The sequence below is a fragment of the Caretta caretta genome, chromosome 10 (genome assembly GCF_965140235.1).
Source record: "Caretta caretta isolate rCarCar2 chromosome 10, rCarCar1.hap1, whole genome shotgun sequence".
NCBI lineage: Eukaryota > Metazoa > Chordata > Testudines > Cheloniidae > Caretta > Caretta caretta.
Genome location: NC_134215.1, coordinates 31,544,584 through 31,565,043, shown reverse-complemented (window position 1 = coordinate 31,565,043; position 20,460 = coordinate 31,544,584). Strand labels below are relative to the sequence as shown.

General features: G+C 46.8%; 2 protein-coding genes across 5 annotated transcripts in view; one reads left to right on the top strand and one right to left on the bottom strand.

Annotated features, from left to right (window-relative positions):
• The first annotated feature begins 23 nt into the window (after positions 1-23).
• POLR3K (RNA polymerase III subunit K) lies at positions 24-2,644 on the top strand. The gene is made up of 3 exons (XM_048868222.2): positions 24-156; positions 454-541; positions 2,081-2,644. The coding sequence occupies exons 1-3, from the start codon at positions 46-48 to the stop codon at positions 2,206-2,208; spliced, it is 327 nt and encodes a 108-aa protein (XP_048724179.1). The 5' UTR covers positions 24-45; the 3' UTR covers positions 2,209-2,644.
• Positions 2,645-12,526: 9,882 nt separating this feature from the next.
• The window catches only part of GTF3C1 (general transcription factor IIIC subunit 1), an 83,945-nt gene continuing 76,011 nt past the window's right edge, over positions 12,527-20,460 (bottom strand). For all 4 annotated transcript variants that reach the window (XM_048865740.2, XM_048865742.2, XM_048865741.2 and 1 more), the window contains 3 exons: positions 20,214-20,253; positions 18,231-18,423; positions 12,527-15,248 (listed from right to left, as the gene is read on the bottom strand). In XM_048865740.2, coding sequence (XP_048721697.1) covers positions 15,027-15,248; positions 18,231-18,423; positions 20,214-20,253 — 455 coding nt within the window. In that variant the 3' untranslated portion in view covers positions 12,527-15,026. The remainder of the gene's footprint in view (positions 15,249-18,230; positions 18,424-20,213; positions 20,254-20,460) is intronic.

Sequence of the window (20,460 nt, the reverse complement as noted above, 5' to 3'; positions counted from 1 at the left end):
CGGAGAAGGGAAGAGGCGGGGCTGCGACGTGACCCGGAAGCGGAAATGCTGCTGTTCTGCCCAGCCTGCGGGAACGTGCTGGTGGCCGAGGAAGGCGCGAGATGCCACCGCTTCGCCTGCACCACGTGTCCCTACGTGCGCAACGTCACGCGCAAGGTACTGCCTCCCGCCAGTGGCAGCGCCCCCTGCTGCCGCCTCCCCTGGCGAGGCCTGTGCTTCGGTGGGCGGGGACTGCCAGCTCCTATAGCCCGCCTCCTGGGGCAGAGCAACCAATCAGAGCCTGGTGGGACGGGCCTGAGGGGGAGGGTCTGCTGGGGGCGGAGCTAGTCGCTGGCAGGGCGGGGCCGATGTGGGCGGGACTCATGCCATGGGCGGAGGCGCCTCCCCCCCAGGCTGCCTGGTGAAATCCCAGCGGGGTCTGGGCTGGAGCCTCACGGCCTGTGTGACCCCCAGGTGAGCAGCCGGAAGTACCCGAAGCTGAAGGAGGTGGACGACGTGCTGGGCGGCGCTGCGGCGTGGGAGAACGTGGACTCCACGGCTGGTGAGCATCGCCCTTGGGGCTCGGCTGGTGATGCCTGGTTGGCCCCTCCGCTGCGGGAGACACTGGGCCCTCCTGGCATGGCGGGGAGCCAAGCCAGAGCTTGAGGGACAAGCTGAGCCAGGGAACAGCTCCTGGCAGGCTGGCTCCCAGCCTCCCTCCAGCACAAGAGCGGCCCTATTGGGTCAGACCAACGGTCCATCTAGCCCAGGATCCTGTCTTCTGATAGTGGCCAATGCCAGGTGCTTCAGAAGGAGTGAACAGAACAGGGCAGTTATCAAGTGATCCATCCCCTGTCATCCAGTTCCAGCTTCCGGCCGTCAGAGGCTAGAGCCATTCAGAGCATGGGGTTGTGTCCCTGCCCACCTTGCCGAACAGCCATTGATGGACCTGTCCTCCATCAACCTAACTTTTTTTTGAAACCCCTTTATAGTTTTGGCCTTCGCAACATCCCCGGGTCGTGAGTTCCCAGGTTGACTATGCATTATGTGACAAAACACTCCCTTTTGTTTTAAACCTGCTGCCTATTAATTTCATTGGTTGACCCCTAGTTCTTGTGTTATGAAGAGTAAATAACACTTCCTTATTCACTTTCTCTACATCAGTCATGATTTTATAGACTTCTATGATATCCCCTCTTAGCTATTCTTTTCCAATTTTAATATATCTTTTTGAGATGGGGTGACCAGAACTGCACACTATATTCAAGGTGGGGGTGTACCATGGATTTATATAGTGGTATTATATATTGTCTGTCCCTTTCTTAATGGTTCCTAATGTTCTGTTTGCTTTTTTGACTGCCACTGCACATTGAGTAGATGTTTTCAGAGAACTATCCACAATGATTCCCAAGATCTCTTTCTTGAGTCATAACAGCTAATTTAGACCCCATAATTTTGTATGTATTGTTGGGATTATGTTGTCCAATGTGCACTACTTTGCATTTAACAACATTGCACTCTTTGCACTCATAACAACTCTTTGCAGTGTGCTTTGGAATTAATTTTGTATCATCTGCAAATTTTGCCACCTCACTGTTTACCCCTTTTCCCAAATCATTTATATATATATATATTGAACAGCATATTCTGGGTCTGCTTATGCACATGGAGCTGTTGCTATTTCTGTGCTTCCATTTCCCTACTCCCATTGGGATCTGCCCCGTACCCTGCAAGATTTTCGACTGAGAATGAAGTGACTTCTGGCCCTACCTTTCAGTGGCCATGAGAGCAGCATTAGTGCCCCGCTGTATCTTAGAAACCAGATAGTCCCCAACATGTTAAATCCGTTGGCATTAGGGAGTGCTCTCAAGGACAGTGGCCAGAGTTACTGATCTACCCCTGAAGGCCCTTTAAGTTCTCCCATCATGTAAAAAGTGAGCCAGTGGACATTTTGAAATAGCTCTTGAATGGATTGTGGAAGGCTGAATTCTAGTCCTTCAGATAGAGCAGCTCTAGAAGTGAGCTCCCCTGGCAGAATGAAGAATTGCTTTGCTAGCCCTGGGAGCTGTACTCACTGTAGTTCGTCTGGTTTCTTTTGCAGAGCCGTGTCCCAAGTGTGAGCATCCGCGTGCTTACTTCATGCAGATTCAGACCAGATCAGCTGATGAGCCCATGACCACCTTCTATAAGTGTTGCAATGCCCAGTGCGGCCACAGGTGGAGGGACTAATTTTTGCTTCAGATTTAATTTCTTCAGTATCATTTTTGCTGTTTGTTTGAAAATTCTCCAGCTGGGTTCTATGAAAGATGGTAACATGGAAATAAGTGTCTCTGGTTCCAGCTGTTGCATAAAGTTAAATTAACACTGGCTGCTGCTCGTGCAGGCATTCACCATAATCTGATGGTCCAGGGGCTGAATGTTATGCGTACACTGCACATTTTCCTGATAGCAAACATTGTTAGAACAAAGAACTGCCTCTGTTTAGAGATTATATGCAAAAAACTATTTATTCAGCCGTTCCCACTGCAACGCTGCTCTTTTATAGGGATGCATTAAGTTATCATTTATTACTAACCACAGCTGTGATCTAAGATTGCAGGCTAAGAAATGGCAGGAATGGTCAGTATCTAGATGGGAAACAGATAAATAAAATGTTTAAGTCGTACTATTGCTTCATTGGGTGATGCTTCCCCTGGATCAGTACTGAACTCACAGGACTGGGGCCCTGTTGTACTATGCTCTCTACAGAAACCTGACAAAGACTGTCCCCTTGCCCTAGATTGCTTATGAATGAAAGGAAAAAAAAAAAGACAGGTGAAAGATGAGGGGAAAGAGATACAGCATACAAGGAGCACGATCAGAGTGATGGAGAGGAATTGTCATTTTAGTTTTGTGTTTCAATATTTAACTCCTGTCCCTGGATAGTATGAGGCCAGTGTGTGAGTGGAGGTGGCTTCTGTCTCATAAGACCAGGGACCTGACTGCTGGATACTAAGGATACCACAGTGCTTTTTTCAGACTTATTTAAAAAACAGGCCTTGTCTATGTTCAAAGTTGCACTGATTTAACTAACGGTGTGTTTAAAAAGACCTCCAGCAACTAGTGAAACCAGTGCAAATCCCTGTGTTGACACAGTAGGATTTAAACCTAATATATTGATGTATTTTGATTCCTTAGGGAGTTAATATAAGCCAGCTTGAAGTCAAATTAAGAGTGTCCAGTAGTTTTACTAAAGTTAAACTAGTGCCATTTCAATATAGACAGATGTTCTCCTTCTCATATTTATTCAGTGTCAAGTAACCAAGTGACTTTTCACTAGAAACTACTGCAGTGTAATGTAATTTTTCCCATCGCTGGGTTACCCTAAAATTTAGATGCCAATTAAATTAGCCTACAATGATGCTTTTAATTTAACAAAAGGGTAACAAGGTTGTGGCCCGCCCTAAAGGAATTGCCAGAGCTTTACCGAGGGCTTGTTTCTGACCTGCAGAGGGCTCCCAAGAGCAAGCTAGTCTTGCTAACCCCTGAAAGGACACGGATACAGCCTTCTGCTCAAGGATGGACACACAAGCAGAAATTCTTCAAAAACAAAAATTATTTATTTAACAGAAATAGAAGTTACAGTGGGTTTAATAAGGCAAGAAAAGATACAGCATTTAATAGAGCACAATAGAATTACATTTAAGAATTGTACAATAAAGTAGTGCAACAAAATAAAAAGACTACATAGGATATCTAACACATACAGGAAATACAGTAGTTTCAATGAAACATGCATATAGGGATCCCATATACACAAAGGCTTTTAGTTTTAGTGATACAATTTAACCCCGTACTTAATACAATATGGTGTATGTGACCTCTATATACACTTATGAAAAACCATTACCGTATTCACAGATTTAAACATTTATTTAGCATCAATATTAACACTTAATACTAAACATTTAAAATTGAGCATCCTACAAATGCTGGCCAAATGGTTGCAGGATGGGTAGGGGAGAAGTCACTCAAGGCACAGGCATCTGGCTTTATTTATAGACAGATCCATATATTCTTAAATGGTAGGTAGAAAAGAAGATCAGACTTACACTTATATCCAAAACTCCCTCTGTATCGTCTTAGGTCCTTCTGATCTGTCTTCGTTTTAGGGACTGTAGTCTCTACAGTTGCGGTCTCTCTTCGAGCTGCTGGCAAGGTAGCTGCTAGCAGGCAGTTGTTCGTTGCCAAGGCAACCTTAGAATTCTGCTGATGATCTTTGAGACTTCTTGATCTTCTAGGTAGTGCTGTCTTGTCTTGCCACTCTTGCTCTTCTCAGTCTGCTGTCGAACTCACTATGTCAAACTTGCTACAGTCTCAGCCTGCTGGCTGTCTGCCTTATATACTGGTTGCTCGCTCAAGGTTAGCTCATTAATATAATTTGTCTGGCTCAGCCAATCTGCTTCCAGATATTAGCATATTTCATCTTCCTGTCTAGATTCTCCCCCTTTTATTAGCATATTTGTACTTCCTGTCTTGCTTCTTCCCCTCTTACATCATCCTATTTTTAGATAACTAAGCTCCTCCCCGATGCCATCTTGGATTCTAGACCTTTCTGAGCTCCTCCCTCTGATGCCATCTTGTTTGCTAGAACTTTCCACTACTTAAATTTTCTGCATCATCCCCCATCTCTGCCGTTTTGGTAAGCCATGTTGGATTTTCTATATTTAAACTATCATTAGTTTCTACTTAGAACCTTAATGTTAAAACTAATTAATATTTTATGCAAGCCAAAGTTTTCTGATACTGTCACCACCTTAATTATATCAATTGGGAAAAATTTTATGAATTTTATCGTGTTTTTAAACCCCCTCTGAGGTTTTTCTGCAAGCTTTTATTAAGGTGCTGCAAGGTATTTCAGAACATTCAGAGCAAAAATCTCTTGGTACAACTGTGCTCTGAAAAACCATCTACAGCCGTGAAAGAGAACCTGCAAGGGGCACCCGACTTTGGGGGTTCTGTCATTGGAGCTTCACTTTCACACTCAGCTAGTTTTGAAAGTGGCGCCTATGAGAGTGAGGTTTTACCTGGCCCGTAACCAGTTGGTACGTTCTACAGGTAGCACATTTAAGATGCTGCTGTAGAAAATGACTTAGGGAAAGCAGCATATAAGTTCCATATTCATCTTTCAGTGATCTCGCATCGAATGGGACCAATTTACAAGTACAAAGATTTTTTTTTAATTGCTAGCTCTGCACATTCGCACTGGCATTAGCACATTTGTGCTTTTTCCATTTCATGGATGATCCATAAAGACTTTGCAAGCACCTTGGTCTACAGTTCTGTTACATGAGGTAGAATAACATTTAACTCCCTCTCCCAGAGCTGTGCTAGCTCTTTAGGATCTGGAGGAGTAAAAAGTAGGAAAAATTTACTTTGGCAGCAATCTGCTGAGAATCCTCATAGGTTTGCCATGTGTAATGTCATGGTTAGGGCCCTATCAAATGCACGGTCCATTTTGGTCAATTTCACGGTCAGAGGAATTTGAAAATCATAAATGTCATGATTTCAGCTATTTAAATCTGAAATTTCACAGTGTTGTAATTGTAGGGGTCCTGACCCAAAAAGGACTGTGGGGTTATTGTAGAGGGAGTTGCATGACACATTTTTCACGGCCGTGAATTTGGTAGGGCCCTCAGCATGGAGAAGCAGCACTCTCACAGCTTTGCTCCCTCTGCCCAGCCATGCTCCAGATTCAGAGAAGCCCAGCCACGTAGCGCTCAGAGAGGAGTGCTGTGTCGACTCAACTCCCTGCCTTCAAATAAATTTCATGTCAAAGGAGCAAAAAAAAAATAATGGGTAGAAAGGCTACGTGAAAGCTGCAAGATTGTTCAAGCTGTGTCAGGTAGGATCTGTTGTATATATTTACATGGAATATATGGGCCAAAGCTGTTACCATAACCCAGTCACTGTCCAACATTAAACAGTTTTAAACAAGGTTTGGTATACAGAGACCTTAGCCTGTTTTGTGCCATGCCAAACATACCATTAAAAATCCTTTTAACATTTTATTAAAGATACAGGGAAAATGGTTACAGCGTTTGCTATGTAAAGTATTGAATAAGGTTTTTGTTTTAACAACGTTCCTTATTCCCTTTCCCTTTAGCTGGAGAGAGTTTTTAGAAGGAAAAAATACTTGTTTGATACCATCTAAGAGACTGCCAATGATGGTAATAACTGTCCTTTTTGGGGAAAAGATTAGTAGTTAGTAAAGAGAGGCTGGAACTGTCATTGTTGCTGTTGATGTTAAAGTCTGATCCTGTTCCCTAAAAGGGAGAGGAAAAGAACAGCAAAGACTGAAAATGCAAAAAGAAAAGGAGTACTTGTGGCACCTTAGAAGTGTCTGTATCTGACTCTCACTTGCAGCCTCACTGCTGGAAGAACATAGACATGGCACATGGTCTGAGACCTGGCAAAGTCATACTAGCATCAGACAGTTTAGGGCATTGTTTTTTGCCACTCTTTGGTCACAGTCTTACAGCAGTGTTACAAAATATGCAGTCTTGACCGGTTAAGCAAGATGGAAAAAGACGAGAGAGTAGAAACAGAACAGAAAAGGTGGATAAGGAAAAGGATACCTGGCATGAGACAAAGTGGAGCGGGGATTCAGAGGGACGTGGTAGGTAGGGATGGTCATCTGGCTTCCTGGACATCTTTCAGGATTGGGAGGTCTGCAGTCCCAGGAGATGATGGGGGTCACAGCCATGAGGGTGAAGCTCACTCCTGTAGCCTTTTTCTCCCGAAGTCTCTTTCTTTAAGGACCCCAAAATGGAGTGATGGGCGGAACGGCCTGTCCTCTCATTTTGTCCACCAGTTAGGCCTAATTCCTGACACCAATTTTGGTTCACTGATTGCTGATCCCGTCCTTTTCTTGTTTATCAGGCATGATGTTAACTCAGTCCTTGAGTTATATCAGTAGGCCTCTCCCTTTGGACTAATTTGTTCTTTCTATCTCCTTTGTGCACTTTTTTCCATCACCATAACATAGGTTACTGTGATATTTTATAACCTTTCACTCACTCGTCACAGTTGAACTCACAATTAGGGGAAGTTTACAGGTCCATTTATTACAGCAGATCCCTATAGTGAGCTTGGACAAAACACTTGACAAAGGCTGCAGGCATGAATGTGTTCCTAGCGGAGGAACTTGCAGCGCTTTGATAAGGTAACCTGGTTTGCAGAGTTAAACAAGGCCAGCCCAAATCAAAGGAAGGGATGGCTGAAATCAGGAGTGTGTTGGAAGCAAGGTGGATACCATCTGCTGGGCTACTGGGGGGTTTGCTGCTGTGATGGTTGAGCCAAAAAGTTCATATTACACTCAAAACTCCATTAAAACATTATAAAAGTTGCAAAGTTGAGCACTCAGAAGTTAGGAAATGCCAGAATTAAGGTGGTTTGTGCAGCCTTAATTTGGTCCTTGTGTGCCTATACCTTATGATGGTCTTTAATCACCTGAGCACATACTATATTTTCCACAGGGCCCCTGTCTCAGTCAGGGCCCAGGCTGGATGTGCTCTGGGGATGAATCAGGGTTGCAAAGTGAAGGAGTCTTAGAATGGTGCTCTTTGCTGTCACAGGCAGCAGGAGAAGCTGACTAATGAGAGGGCATCTATGCCATAGGCTCAGCAGGTTTTGATGCAGTGCTAGGTCCCGAGATCCAGGGTGTTACTTATCAGCTCTGTGTTCTTGAGGAACCAGGGCGCAGTACCCAGCCTGTCTGACTCATGAAAGACCTCCCCTCCGAGCCTCTGCTTGAACCAAAACCGATCAGAAGAAAGACTTATGAAAAGGCAGTGGAGACCCACCTAAGCCCCTGGGACAAGGGTGACAGGATTAAGGCAACTCCCCTAGCCTCATTTGCATCGAAGATGGGACAAGGCAGCATCTCCATTATCATACAGAATGGAGAACAGAGATTCCAAGGCAAGAACTGCATGGAACTCTGGGACCAGAAAAGCAGGGAAGCACTGCATGATGGGGGATCTCTGCTCCAGATGTTAATGAACCCACAACTGCACACACCCAGCTCAGTAGTTATCAGACCAATTCTAGTAATAAATCCTTTATTGGTATCCAAAATAGTGAAGCTCCCTAATTGCATTGTGAGCTCCCTCCAAGGAACACTGCCCATAGCCAGAAATGATCAGCTCCCATTGTCTGGCCTGAACAAAACAACTTTGGGATACTCCTCTGAGCTATCAGTTTACATATAAACAAATCTAGTGTTCTCCGTTGAACCGTTATTGTTTCTCTACAAAAACCCCTACCCATGCTCAAGTAAGCGTTCTGATGCCTGGATCCAAAATCTGCATCAGTTCCATTGGGACTTCAGCATCTCCTGACTGATTGTGCTGGGGACTCTGCCTGTCCCCAGCACTCTGGACCCTCAGCTACCACCGCCTGGGACCTCCGATCGATTCAAGCTTCATGGAGTCGTGAGAACTCAGCTTTCTCTCTCGGTATAGCCTGACCTTGACTTGTGTGGTCAGTTATAGTTTTCTAAACCTGACTTTCATAATCAAATTTAAGCTAGATTTAATGTTACAACTGTTTTGTTTGTTTGTATGGTTATTACCTGGCAATAAATAACTTTCATGGTTAAGCTGGTTGCTTCTCTCCCTCTCTCCCCCTTTTGGGTGTTTTTGGCTTCCTCATTCGTGCTGCAGCAACGCTCCTCGTACCTAAGCTAAAAGATCCCTGCAGTGCCCAAAAATCCAGTGGGGTTTGCTCATCGAATGTGTTACTACCTGAACAATTGTAACGTGAAAGTGGGGACAGGGATGTGCTGAACCTGGGACATATGAGGGTGGCAGCCTGGAAGTGCAGCTCGACCCAGCCTGCTCCATTGTGCTCTATTCGGGTGCGGTGCCCAGGGCATATGAAGGTGACAGCCTGGAAATGCTGCTCAACCCAGCCTACTGAGTCCAGGGAGATATAAGGGGTAAACTTGGGAGTGCTGACTAACCCGGTCCTCTCAGACATGCTCTGTTAGTGTGTGTGTGTTTGTCTGATTCTGGGGAACCTAGGTCCTGCAGCATAGCTCCATTGGGAGGGGACTTGCAGGGGGGAGAAGTAGAGCTCTGTATAAGAACACAAGTGATACAAGCAGTACATTGATAGAAGTACAGACCCCCCTCCCTCCACACTGGAAAAGTAACCCTAATAAATGAGCATACCCCAAAGTAACAGGCAAAGCTGGTAACAAGCGGTAACCTCTCGGGTAGTCAGAGCATTGGCTGAGGGAGGCCTAGAAATGGCAGGCACTTCTCAGAAAAGAGCACTCCAACAAAGGAATATTAGAGCACCTCTGGCATGTTGAATGTGTTTTGAAAAACCTGCATCCTGATCACTTCAGTTGCATGCCTTTCTCCAAAGACACGTAACATGCCCATCGTTTACAGGCATAGCTGCCTCACAAGCTGGGAAGTTTTAAAGCCTGGGGATGCTCTGTTATAAGGACGGTGCTCTGACAATGAGGTAAGTAATTACACGATCACATACTGTTGCCTCATTCAGTGCACCACGATGGTGCTTTCTCCCTGTTGTTCAATGTGTGGCTCTGGCCTTATTTACTGCACACTGTTCAAACCCGCTCTGAAGACAGAATTATTTATTAATTTATTTTCACCCCACCCCAGCGAGGTGAGGGGATGGAATGATCCCAGGTTTGCGGATTGAGGCACAGCAATACGCTGTGAATGAGTGGGATTGGTGGAAAAGCGTAGAGGAGCCTGCCTGACCATGTCAGTATGGAACCCGGGCTGTGATCCCGTAGAATTGCTGATGCTTTGTTGGACTTTGCTGTGGAAGATGAATCTGGCCACATCCGGGTGAAGAGACCACTCACAGTGACATGTAAACAAATTGCTCAGGAGGTCTGCTAGGTTGTTCTGTATGCCTGACAGATGCTTCAAGATCTATTGAACTGGCAAGATTGGCTCCCAAGGTAGAGTTGCTTCTTGACAGAGTGGAGTAAAGCAGGCATCTTCCCTGCTTGTTGAGGTGAAACATTGCTGCCCTGTTGTCTGTGAGGACGGACAGGCTGCTTCCCCTGATCTGTGATAAATACTTGGCATGCCAGCCTGTCAGCTTTCAGTTCTCTAACACTGATGTGTAAAGCTAAGTCCTCTGAGAACCACAGACCCTGCGATTGTAGAGAAGCCAGGTGGGCTCCCTACCTCAGAGCCAAGCATCTGTCACTAGCATGAGAGGTGGCAGTGGGCAGGCAAATGGAATGCCTACACATACATTGACTGGATCTGTCCGCCAATCTAGGGAGGTGAGGACATGGGAGGGCATTCTTACCACCATGTATAACTGATGGCATCTTGGCAAGCAGACTGATGCCAACCAGCCCTGCAGAGTTCTGAGTTGCAGTCTGGCATATTGAACTACATAGGTGCAAGAGACCATGTGACCCAGAAGCCTCCAACTGTTTTGTGCTGTTGTGAGCCTTCAAATCTATAACCATCTAATTGCCTGGAACCTGAAGTGCAGAAGAAAGGCCCTGGCTTAAGAGGAATCCAATACAGCCCCTATAAACTCTATCCTCTGGACCAGGGAGAGAAGGGATTTTTCTGTGTTGATTAACAGTCCCAGAGCACTGAAGGTTGACTGGACCAGGGCAACACTGCTCTGTCCTTGCCATCTGGACCAGCCTTTAACAAGCCAGTTGTCTAGATCAGTGGTTTTCAAACTCTTTTTCTGGCGACCCAGTTGAAGAAAATTGTTGATGTCCGCAACCCAATGGAGCTGGGGGTGAGGGGTTTGGGGTATGGGATGGGCTCAGGGTTGGGGCAGAGAGTTAGGGGGTGTGGGCTGGGGCCAGGAATGAGGGGTTCAGGGTGTGGGAAGGGGCTCAGGGCTGGGGCAGGAGGTTGGGGTGTGGGAGGGGGTCAGGGCTCTGGGGTGGGCAGGGGATGAGGGGCTCTGGGTTTGAGCAGGGGGTTGGGATGCGGGAGGTGCTGGCTCTGGGGTGGGGAAAGGATGAGGGGTTTGGGGTGCAAGAAGGGGATCTGGGTTTGGGGGGTGCTCAGGGCTGGGGCAGGAGATTGGGGCATGGGGTTGGGGTGTGAGGCTTACCTCCAGCAGCTCCCGGTCAGCAGTGCAGCCGGGGTGCAGAGGCAGGCTTCCCACCTGTCCTGACACCATGGACTGCGCTGTGCCCCAGAGGCAGCCAGCAGCAGGTTCGGCTCCTAGGTGGAGGCGCGCAAGTGGCTCTCACCCAGAGGCACCCCCACCCCCAGATTCCATTGGCTGGAAAACTGCCGATGCGAGTGCGAAGCCGGTGCTTGGGGCAGTGTGCAGAGCCCCGTGCCCCGCCCCCGTCTAGGAGCCGGACCTGCTGCTGGCTGCTTCTGGGGTGCAGTGCAGTGTCGGAATAGGTAGAGACTAGCGTGCCTTAGCAGGGCAGCAGCGCCGACAGGACTTTTAATAGCCCGGTCAGTGGTGCTGATCAGAGCCGCCGCAACCAGTCCCTTCCATTCCGTGACCCAGTTCTGGGTCATGACCCACAGTTTGAAAACCACTGGTCTATATAGCAGAGGTGGGCAAACAACGGCCCACGGACCACATCCGGCCCGCTGGACCCTCCTGCCCAGCCCCTGAGCTCCTGGCCTGGGAGGCTTGTCCCCGGCCTTTCCCCTGCTGTTTCCACCCCCCCGCAGCCTCAACTCACTGTGCCACCAGTTCTGTGCTGCGCGGTGGCGTGGCTGGCTCCAGCTGGGCAGCACGGCTGCCTGTCCTGGTGCTCTGGGCGGCACGGCTGTAGTGCTGCCAGCCACCGGTGCTCCAGGCAGCGCGGTAAGGGGGCAGGGGGGGTTGTATAGAGGGCAGCAGAGATCGGGGTGGTGGTCAGGGGGCTAGGGTGTGGATAGGGGTTGGGGCGGTCAGAGGGCAGGGAACGGGGGGTGAATGGTGGCAGAGGTCCCCAGGGGGCAGTTAGGAAGGAGTGGAGGGTTGGATGGGGCAGAGGGGGCAGTCAGCGGCATTGGTTCTGGGGGCGGTCAGGGAGAAGGGTGGTTGGATGGGGCAGGGGTTCTGGGAGGCAGTCAGGAATGAGAGGAGGAGTTGGATGGGGTGGGGGGGCAGTCAGGGGCGGGGGGTCCAAGGGCCATCAGCGGACAGGGAGGGTTGGATGAGGCAGGAGTCCCGGGGGGGGCCGTCAGGGGGTGAGAAGTGTGTGTGTGTTGGGGGGAGGAGGGGGCCAGGCCACGCCTGGCTGTTTGGGGAGGCACAGCCTCCCCGAACCACCCCTCCATACAATTTCGGAAACCTGATGTGGCCCTCAGGCCAAAAAGTTTGCCCGCCCCTACTATATAGGGATAAACCTGGACTCCTGATCTTCGGTTCTCGACCCGCCTCTTGATCCTCAGTACTCAGCCTGCTGCTGGGCTCTGGGGTCTCACTGGCACAGGTTTGGAGCAAGAAGCACATGGCTTGAAACCCAGTGACCAGAGCATACCTCGGTACCTTCAATAGAAAATCCCCAAACAGGGAAAACAACAAGTGCAGAACACATTTTTATTATACACACAGCTAAAACTTACTAACTATCCTAACCACCCTAAAGACTAAATTACACACAGTGTACAATATACAGTGTTCCCAAAGGCTGAGAGAAAGTCCTGTTCTGATATAGAACAGAGTTCCAATGACTGTCGTGGGTAGTAAAGAAGGAACTGAGGGGTGCTGGGGGTGACTCTGCTCTTTAGACCTGCATGCAGCAGTAGCAGGAGCTCGAGTTTTCAACAACCGTGTGCTGGGCACACTGACACCAAGAGTGAATGCACATGTGCAATCCTCGAAGAACCAGCAGTGCTCAGATCATCATATGCAGCAAACACCCTCGTGATTCTTATTTTGTGTTACCGTAGTACCCAGGAGCCACAATGGATGCCATTGTGATTGGAGCCATACAGACACTGAACAAAAAGACCGCCCCTACTCCAAAGACCATACGATCTAAGTATAAAACAAGAGAGAACAGACGGATGCAGAATGACCGACGAGAGAGCACGAGGAAACAAATGAGAGAACATTGGTCAGCATGATGGACAGTGGTCGCAGTACACAAGCAGCATCAATTTTTCTTATAGACATCATGAAAAAAGGAGGGCTTTAAAGGAGGATAAAGAATTTGCTTTGCAGATGTCCACAGGGAGCTCGAGGGGCAGCACAAGAGAAAGCACAAAAGTGCTTGTGTGAAAACTGAACAAGTGGACAATGGAGGCTGACATCATGGGCTGATCAGAAGTGGAAAATAACTTTTTTGATATTGAATCAGAGATGATAGGCAGGGTGGTCAGGGCTATGCCATCAAGGGCCTTGAAAGAGATGCCAGGTAGCAACAGAGAAGGGGGAGAAAGTGGAGGGATACAATATGAGGATGACATAGGCAAAGTAATAGGCTGGGGAAATGATTTTTGTAGCAGCATTCTGAATGGTACGCAGGGGGCAAGATTACATTTGCCAGGCCAGAGAGAAGGATATTGCAAGAATCATGATTGAAGATGAGAACCTGGATGAGAGCTATACCTGTGTGGATGGATAGGAAAGGCCGGATCTTAGAGATGTTATACAGAAGAATCTGAAAGATTTAGACATAGCCTGGATATGAGGAGCTAGGGAGAGGTCTGAGTCAAAGATGATGTTCAGATTACAGACCTGAGCAGTACTGTCCACAGTGATCAAGAAAATAGGAAGTGGGGAGAGCGCAGGGGGAGGAGGATGGAAATTAAGGGTATGTCTATACTGCAATCAAAAACCTGCAGCTGGCTTGTGCCAACTGACCTGGGCTTGAGGGGCATAGGCTGTGTGTCTGTTTAATTGCAGTGTAGACTTCTGGGCTTGGGCTGGAGCCTGGGCTCTGGGACCCTGCAAAATTCTTACCTTCACCTGAATACTTTTAATCAAATATAATGAATTGGGTTTATTATACACCGTGTTAGTTACTAATTAGTGAAACAGCTGTAATAATCATGAGCTCAGTGAGGGCTGACAAAGCATAGCCCAATGTGGAGGGTAACGGGTCACCAGCTCCTCCTATAATGCAGAGGCTGGGTCAATTGCATTGCCATAAGAACTCCACTTTCTATGGCTCCTGTCTCTGTTGTAGCTCAGGACTTGCTGGAGGCACAGGATCTGGTGAGAGGTTGTAGGGAAAAGAAGGCAGTACAGCTTGCCTAGATGTAGGCCTCCTGGTCCCCAAACCAGTTAAAGAGGTAGAGGCCTGCGTGCCTGCAGCTGGAGCAGCAGAATTCTAGTCCCTGCTCCCCATGACTGTGTGTATGTGCAGGTTATACAATAGCTGTGTGAGAGATTTCTGATAGTAAAGGGCTCTTTAATCTGCTGACAAAGTCAGAACACGATCCAATGGCTGGAGGTCAGTAGAGTTCAAACTGGAGATGTAATTAAAACAGCAAGGGTAGTTAACTACTGGGACAGACACCCAGGTTGAGTCTCTAAGATCTGCTCTACTTTAATCAAAAGTCTGTTGAAAAAGGCTTGATACAGGAATCACTAAATGAAATTCTATGACCTGTGGTCAGCCCGAATTATAACAATCTCAACCTGCCTTATATTCTATGGAATAACCTTACTTCATTTGCATCTTGCACTAAGTAGAATCTGACAGTCATGTTAACCAGGCAAGAGCCTTTTGGGTGAAGAGATCTTTGATCATGTAAAACACTACAGCTTCTGATGTGAATTTGAGAAATCAAATCAAGGTACAGCAGTTTGGATACAAAACCATGTCCAAAGATGATGCAGTTTCCCTCCTCTAGGAGGTGCTGTCATTGTTTGAAGACTGTTATCCTATACAACCATACAAGCTTAATGTTTGCTTTACAATGGGCCTGAAGTAATTCCCAATAAGAAACGAAATTTATTTAACAAAACATGACAAAATGACAGGCACAGCACAAGTTATAGGACACACCAGAAGTTTCTCCTCCATTGGCATTCACCAATGCAGGCTGGACAAGCATGACGCACCATGCCATCTCTTATAAATGGATCATCTGCACCCATTTATTCCAGTTGCCTTCGTATGGGAACACTCTGCCCATTCTCAGAGTACAGTCTATGGTGGGCTCATAAAATATTGTTGGAGTCTCACTCAGTTTGGAGTCGGTTAGCTCTTCTTCAGGAGCAGGCCGAGAGAAGAGAGATATTACTGAGGGCTTTTTCATGCAGAATCTTCTGATGCAGCCAAGGGTTTCCAGACCCTGTTGAAAAGTTGACATGTTTTAGCTTAAGAAGTTACATAGTAATGCTAAAACCCAGGAACACCAGTAAGACTATTCCGTGTGACATGCTTCATAGACTGTTTCTCCAGATGCTTCAGAGAATTAAAAAAATAGAAGTGAACAGCCACAAGAAAGTGGCACTGCTATAGATTACAGCAATATAACTAAACCAATAATGTGAGCCGACACTGCTGAGGACATGCACCAGTTTAAGCTACTCTGCTCATGAATCATTGTGTCCCCACAATGCAGAAGTATATTGATAAAAGCATGTTGCACTCTGGGTGGCTATTCCAGGGAGCTGACTGACACTGCTAGGCTCTGTGCATTCTGGGCAAGCCTGAGGCATAGTTGTGGCAATGGCTTCAGGATCCTTGAACTTGCAACAAAAGCAAATTGCAAATGCAGATAGTCAAGGGTCTAACTGGCATTTAAACTGAAGGGGAACATCCAGTCAGGTGACCCTGGAGCAGTGGAGTAACCAGACACATTTCAGGAGTGGACAGTATAGCTTGGGATAGCATTTGAAGGGCTAAATAGTGTAGATATATAAAATGGTGATGCCTCCCTGTGGCTCTTACACCACTATAGCTCGCACCAAATTAGAGTTAAGTCAATTCCATAAGTCACAGAATCATAAAAATGTAGCACTGGAAGGGACCTCAAGAGGTCATCTAGTCCTCTGCATTGAGGCAGGATTATCTAGACCATCCCCGACAGGTGTTTGTCTAACCTGTTTTAAAAACCTCCAATGACAGATTCTACAACCTCCCTTCTACAACCAATCTGTTCCAGTGCTGGACTACCCTTACAGTTAGGAAGTTTTTCCTAATGTCCAACCTAAATCTCCCTAAATCTTTCTGCAATTTAAGCCCATTACTTCTTGTCTTGTCCTCAGTGGTCATGCTCCTCTTTATAACAATGATTTACATGAAGACTTATATCCCCCCCTCAGTCTTCTCCAGGCTAAACAAATCCAGTTTTTTCAATCTTTCATCATAGGTCATGTTTGCTAGACCTTTAATAATTTTTATTGCTCTCCACTGGACTTTCTCCAATTTGTCCACATCTTTCCTGAAGTGTGGTGCCCAGAACTAGACACAGTATTCAGATTGAGGCCTTATCAGTGCTGAGTGGAAGAATTACTTCTGGTTTCTTGCTTACAACACTCCTGCTAATACATCCCAGAATGATGTTCACTTTTTTTGCAACAGTTTTACATTGACAACTCATATTTAGTTTGTGATCTGCTGTAACTCCTTCTGCAGTACTCCTTCCTAGGCAGTCATGTCCTATTTTGTATTTATGCAGTTGATTATTCCTTTCTAAGTGGAGTACTTTACATTTGTCCTTATTGAACTTCATCCTATTTACTTCAGACCATTTCTCCAGTTTTTCGAGATCATGTTGAATTCTAATCCTTTCCTCCAAAGTGCTTGCTACCTCTCCAGGTTGGAACTCTAGATCCCCAGCCAGCCAATTGTACACTCACCTTGTAATAGGTTTGTCTAGGCCAGTGGTTCTCAAACTTTTTTTTTCGTGGACCACTTGAAAATTGCTGAGGGTCTCGGCGGACCACTTAATGATCTTTCCAAATGTTGTTTGTACCGTTAGCTAACTAGTGTAAAGTGCTTTGGATAAAAGCGCTCTATAAAAAAGCCCCTTAATAAACATGTTTTTGTTCTACAAAGAAAAGCACACAACTCATATTTTAATATCACTAGTCTTACCTTTCTAATTCAATGGATGTGCCCTCTCTCCCCTGGTGCAGCAGCCCCCAAGCTGGGGCTGGGAAGGAGGGGGGTCTCTCCCTCTCTCCCCCGCCACAGCAGACACAGAGCTGGGGCTGGGAAGGAGGGCCATCTCTCCCCGGCAGACGCAGCCCTGGAGCTGGGGAAAGTTGCCTCTTTCTCTTGTCACTGCAGCCCTGCACGTCCCAAATTCCCCCACCCCCTCTTCTCACCCCACTGCCCCCTCCCACTTACCCCCTATTTTCCCACCCCTCTTCTCCAGGGTGCACGGCTCCACTAATTAGCTGGGCAGCCCTTCATTCTCTCATGTGCTGCCGTCCAGGCCCGCACCTAAGAGGGAACTATCCGCAGACCACAGTTTGAGAACCTCTGGTCTAGGCTATATTTCTCTAGTTTTTTTATGAGAAGGTCGTGTGAGATAGTATCAAAAGGCTTACTAAAGGCTTTTTTGATAGATGTCTGTTGCATCAACTGCTGATTGAAATGAGGTTCTGGCCATCAGTTTACCTTCCTCAGTAAGAGCCTGGAACTGATTTCTGTCTTGCTGTGGCAGCTTTTCTACAGTTTGTGATCTTGGAATAGTTCAGATAGTCATACTTAGCCAATAGGACAGGATAGTTTGCTATTCTGAACAGAAAGCAAGTGGATATGAAGACCTTCCTTCCCAACAAGCCTACATGTTTGGCCTTCTTGTCAGAGGGAGTTGATTTTGGATGTTGTCTAGATCAAGGTTTCTCAACCCATGGGTCGGGACCCAAACTGGGTCACCAGAATGCTTCAAAGGATTGCGCGGAACTCCTGTGGCTCCCGTCCCCTGACGAAGCAGCAGTTCTGGCCACTGGAGGTTCCAACCCAGGCCATGCTTGACATTTCAGGCCAACAGGCCCATTTTAGAAGGCAATCCTAGTTGTGCAGTTGCTACCAAGCACCACAATAATTCAAAGACCAGGCACGGCAGGGCACACTTCCTATCAACCCCACCAGCCAGCACGCCCCAGGCTTGGCCCAGATGAACCTGTTCAAGGAATGAGAAGGGAACTCAGTCTCCACGGTCCAGTCACAGTTTTTGGCTTCTCTCCTGGGACTCCCAACAAGGGAGTCTGTTACTGTGGCGTGGACACGTGAGACCCTTTGGTATCACTCCAGGGGGACAGTCACACTAAACAAAGGCTGAAATAGGATAATGTTCAACATCTGATAACAAATGTACCTGTAGTATCTCCAGGACAGAAACAGGCTGAAGAACCCCCACATAATGTTGCAGCAAGGTGTTTTCTGTTATGCCGGGCTTTGTCATGATGTGATAGAGCACAGCTTCCATCATTCCCTTACACACAGGTTTATTCAGATTCCCGTCCACGATTCGCCACGGCCTCCCAATGAAACAGACATTCTCACAGGCCCTGCAGAGGGACAGCAAGTTCCACTTTGTCAGTTGCAGTTTTAAAAATGAAAAATGCAAATTGCTTGCTATATAGAGGTGTCTCTTCCCTCTCCCTACACTAGCAAAGCACCCACATCAGAAGCAAAAATAATGGCACCTTCTGTGAGTCTGTGCAAACACATTGGGCTGCAGATCACTGTCCTAAGTCCCTGCAGGGCTCTCCTGAAATAAATGTTCCATCCAGCTACCAGAGTCCCAGGGTTAGAAGTATTGCTTGCTAGGCATACCCCCTTGAGAGTGATCTGGGAGTGAGTTTGTCACAACAAAGCATCCTAGTGATGGCCAGTTTGCTGGCGAGTGACAGTGTTTTTAATCTGGCAGTGGGTGTGGAGACTTGTGCTAGTTTCTATTCAGCTTCCATGGTGGTTTGACCCAGAGCTGAACTGAGTAAATAAATGTGTGTGCTGCGTGCCCTATTAAAGTTGGATGGAAACACTACCTTAGGGCTCCTCCCACCACATTGCAGGGGGTAGGGAATGTCTGTTTTCAGCAAGAGGCTTTAATTCCATATCATGGTTTCTGCACAGCACCAGTGGGAATGCTTAGGACATGCATGAGCAGCAGCTGAGTCAGAGTGCTCCCTGACTAGTTGGGAAAGGCAGCTAGCCTGTTAACATAAACCATCTCAATGCCAATCAATGAAGCAGAAGTGTGCAGCTAATGTGCTTGTCTATTTCTGCTGGATGCACCAGCAAATACTGGGACAAGGGCAGTGGGAGATACGGTTACTGTCAAGAGTTACTGGGGCAGAGAAAAAAGCAAGTCCCTCATCCCCAAACGTACGCAGCCACCTCTAAATCAGGCTGAAAAGGGCAAAGAAAGATGTGTCCCTTCCCCAGCGCACACACCTTCCCAGATACCAACAGTTCCAACTGCCCTCACCCCTCACCATTTCTGCAATGAAGTTGTGCTGACAATACAAAACTCTGTGGCACATTAAAGATTATGGGAGTAGTAACAAATAAACCAACTAATAAAAACCCAGCAGGAAGCCTACCTGATCGGACTGCTCATTTCATATAATTTTTAATTCAATACAATCTGCATTTCTGATATACCTGGATCTCCTGCCGAAACCACGGGGCCAGAGCGTGTCACAGGGTGCACTTTACATCCGTGCCCAAAAACGATGCTGGCTTTCACTCTGCTCATCAGTCCAATTCAAGAAAACAGCTCTTTAATGAGCTACAAGGCTACACAAGACCCCTCTCTCTGCGTTGCATGTCAACAGCAGAAATCAGCCGAGGCACTGAGTCCCCTGATTTAACATCTTGGAGGTGACGGCCAGGTTCTTGACTGGAATCTACCACTCCGATATTGTTCTATTCCCTAGACCCTCACTTGGGAAGCAGGGCCTAATGAGCATTAAGTTTATTTGAGTGTAGGGTGGAGAGGATTATTTCTGTTCCTTCTAGTGTTTATAATATGTTGGGGACTTTCAGAAGTGCCCATGCCCCAGAGACATTTGGAATGGCCATGCTGAGGGGCAAGGAGTCTGAGGTAACAAGAGGACGAGGTAGGACAGCAAGTCCTAGTCTCCAGAGTCCTTCCATGCACTCTGGGTTCACCAAGGAATTGGAGACACATCTACACTAGCGCCAAGCATGCACTTTCCACATCTGTTTTTGTAATTGTTATTTTGCTAATATATTGTATTATATTATACATTATATTATTTTTCTAAATGATTGCATGTCTAAGCACGATATGCTTATTATTTAATGGTTCTACAGACTTCTCTTTACGTACCTTTCCCGTACTGCCTGGGGTAGATCTGTCAAAGAATTGTCTGAAGAAAGATCAGAAAACATGTAATGAGCACCAGAAAAAAAAAAGGACATACAGTTTTTTTTTTTTTTTAACTGCCACAAATCACTATTCACTGTTAATGAAAAAGCAGTAAGAGAGATGTCTGTTTCCTGCTATAGCACAAAGTTATGAGGTTTGGGGCTAGTGAATTTACAGGTATAAGCTTATAGCTTGAGAAGTAGTCTAT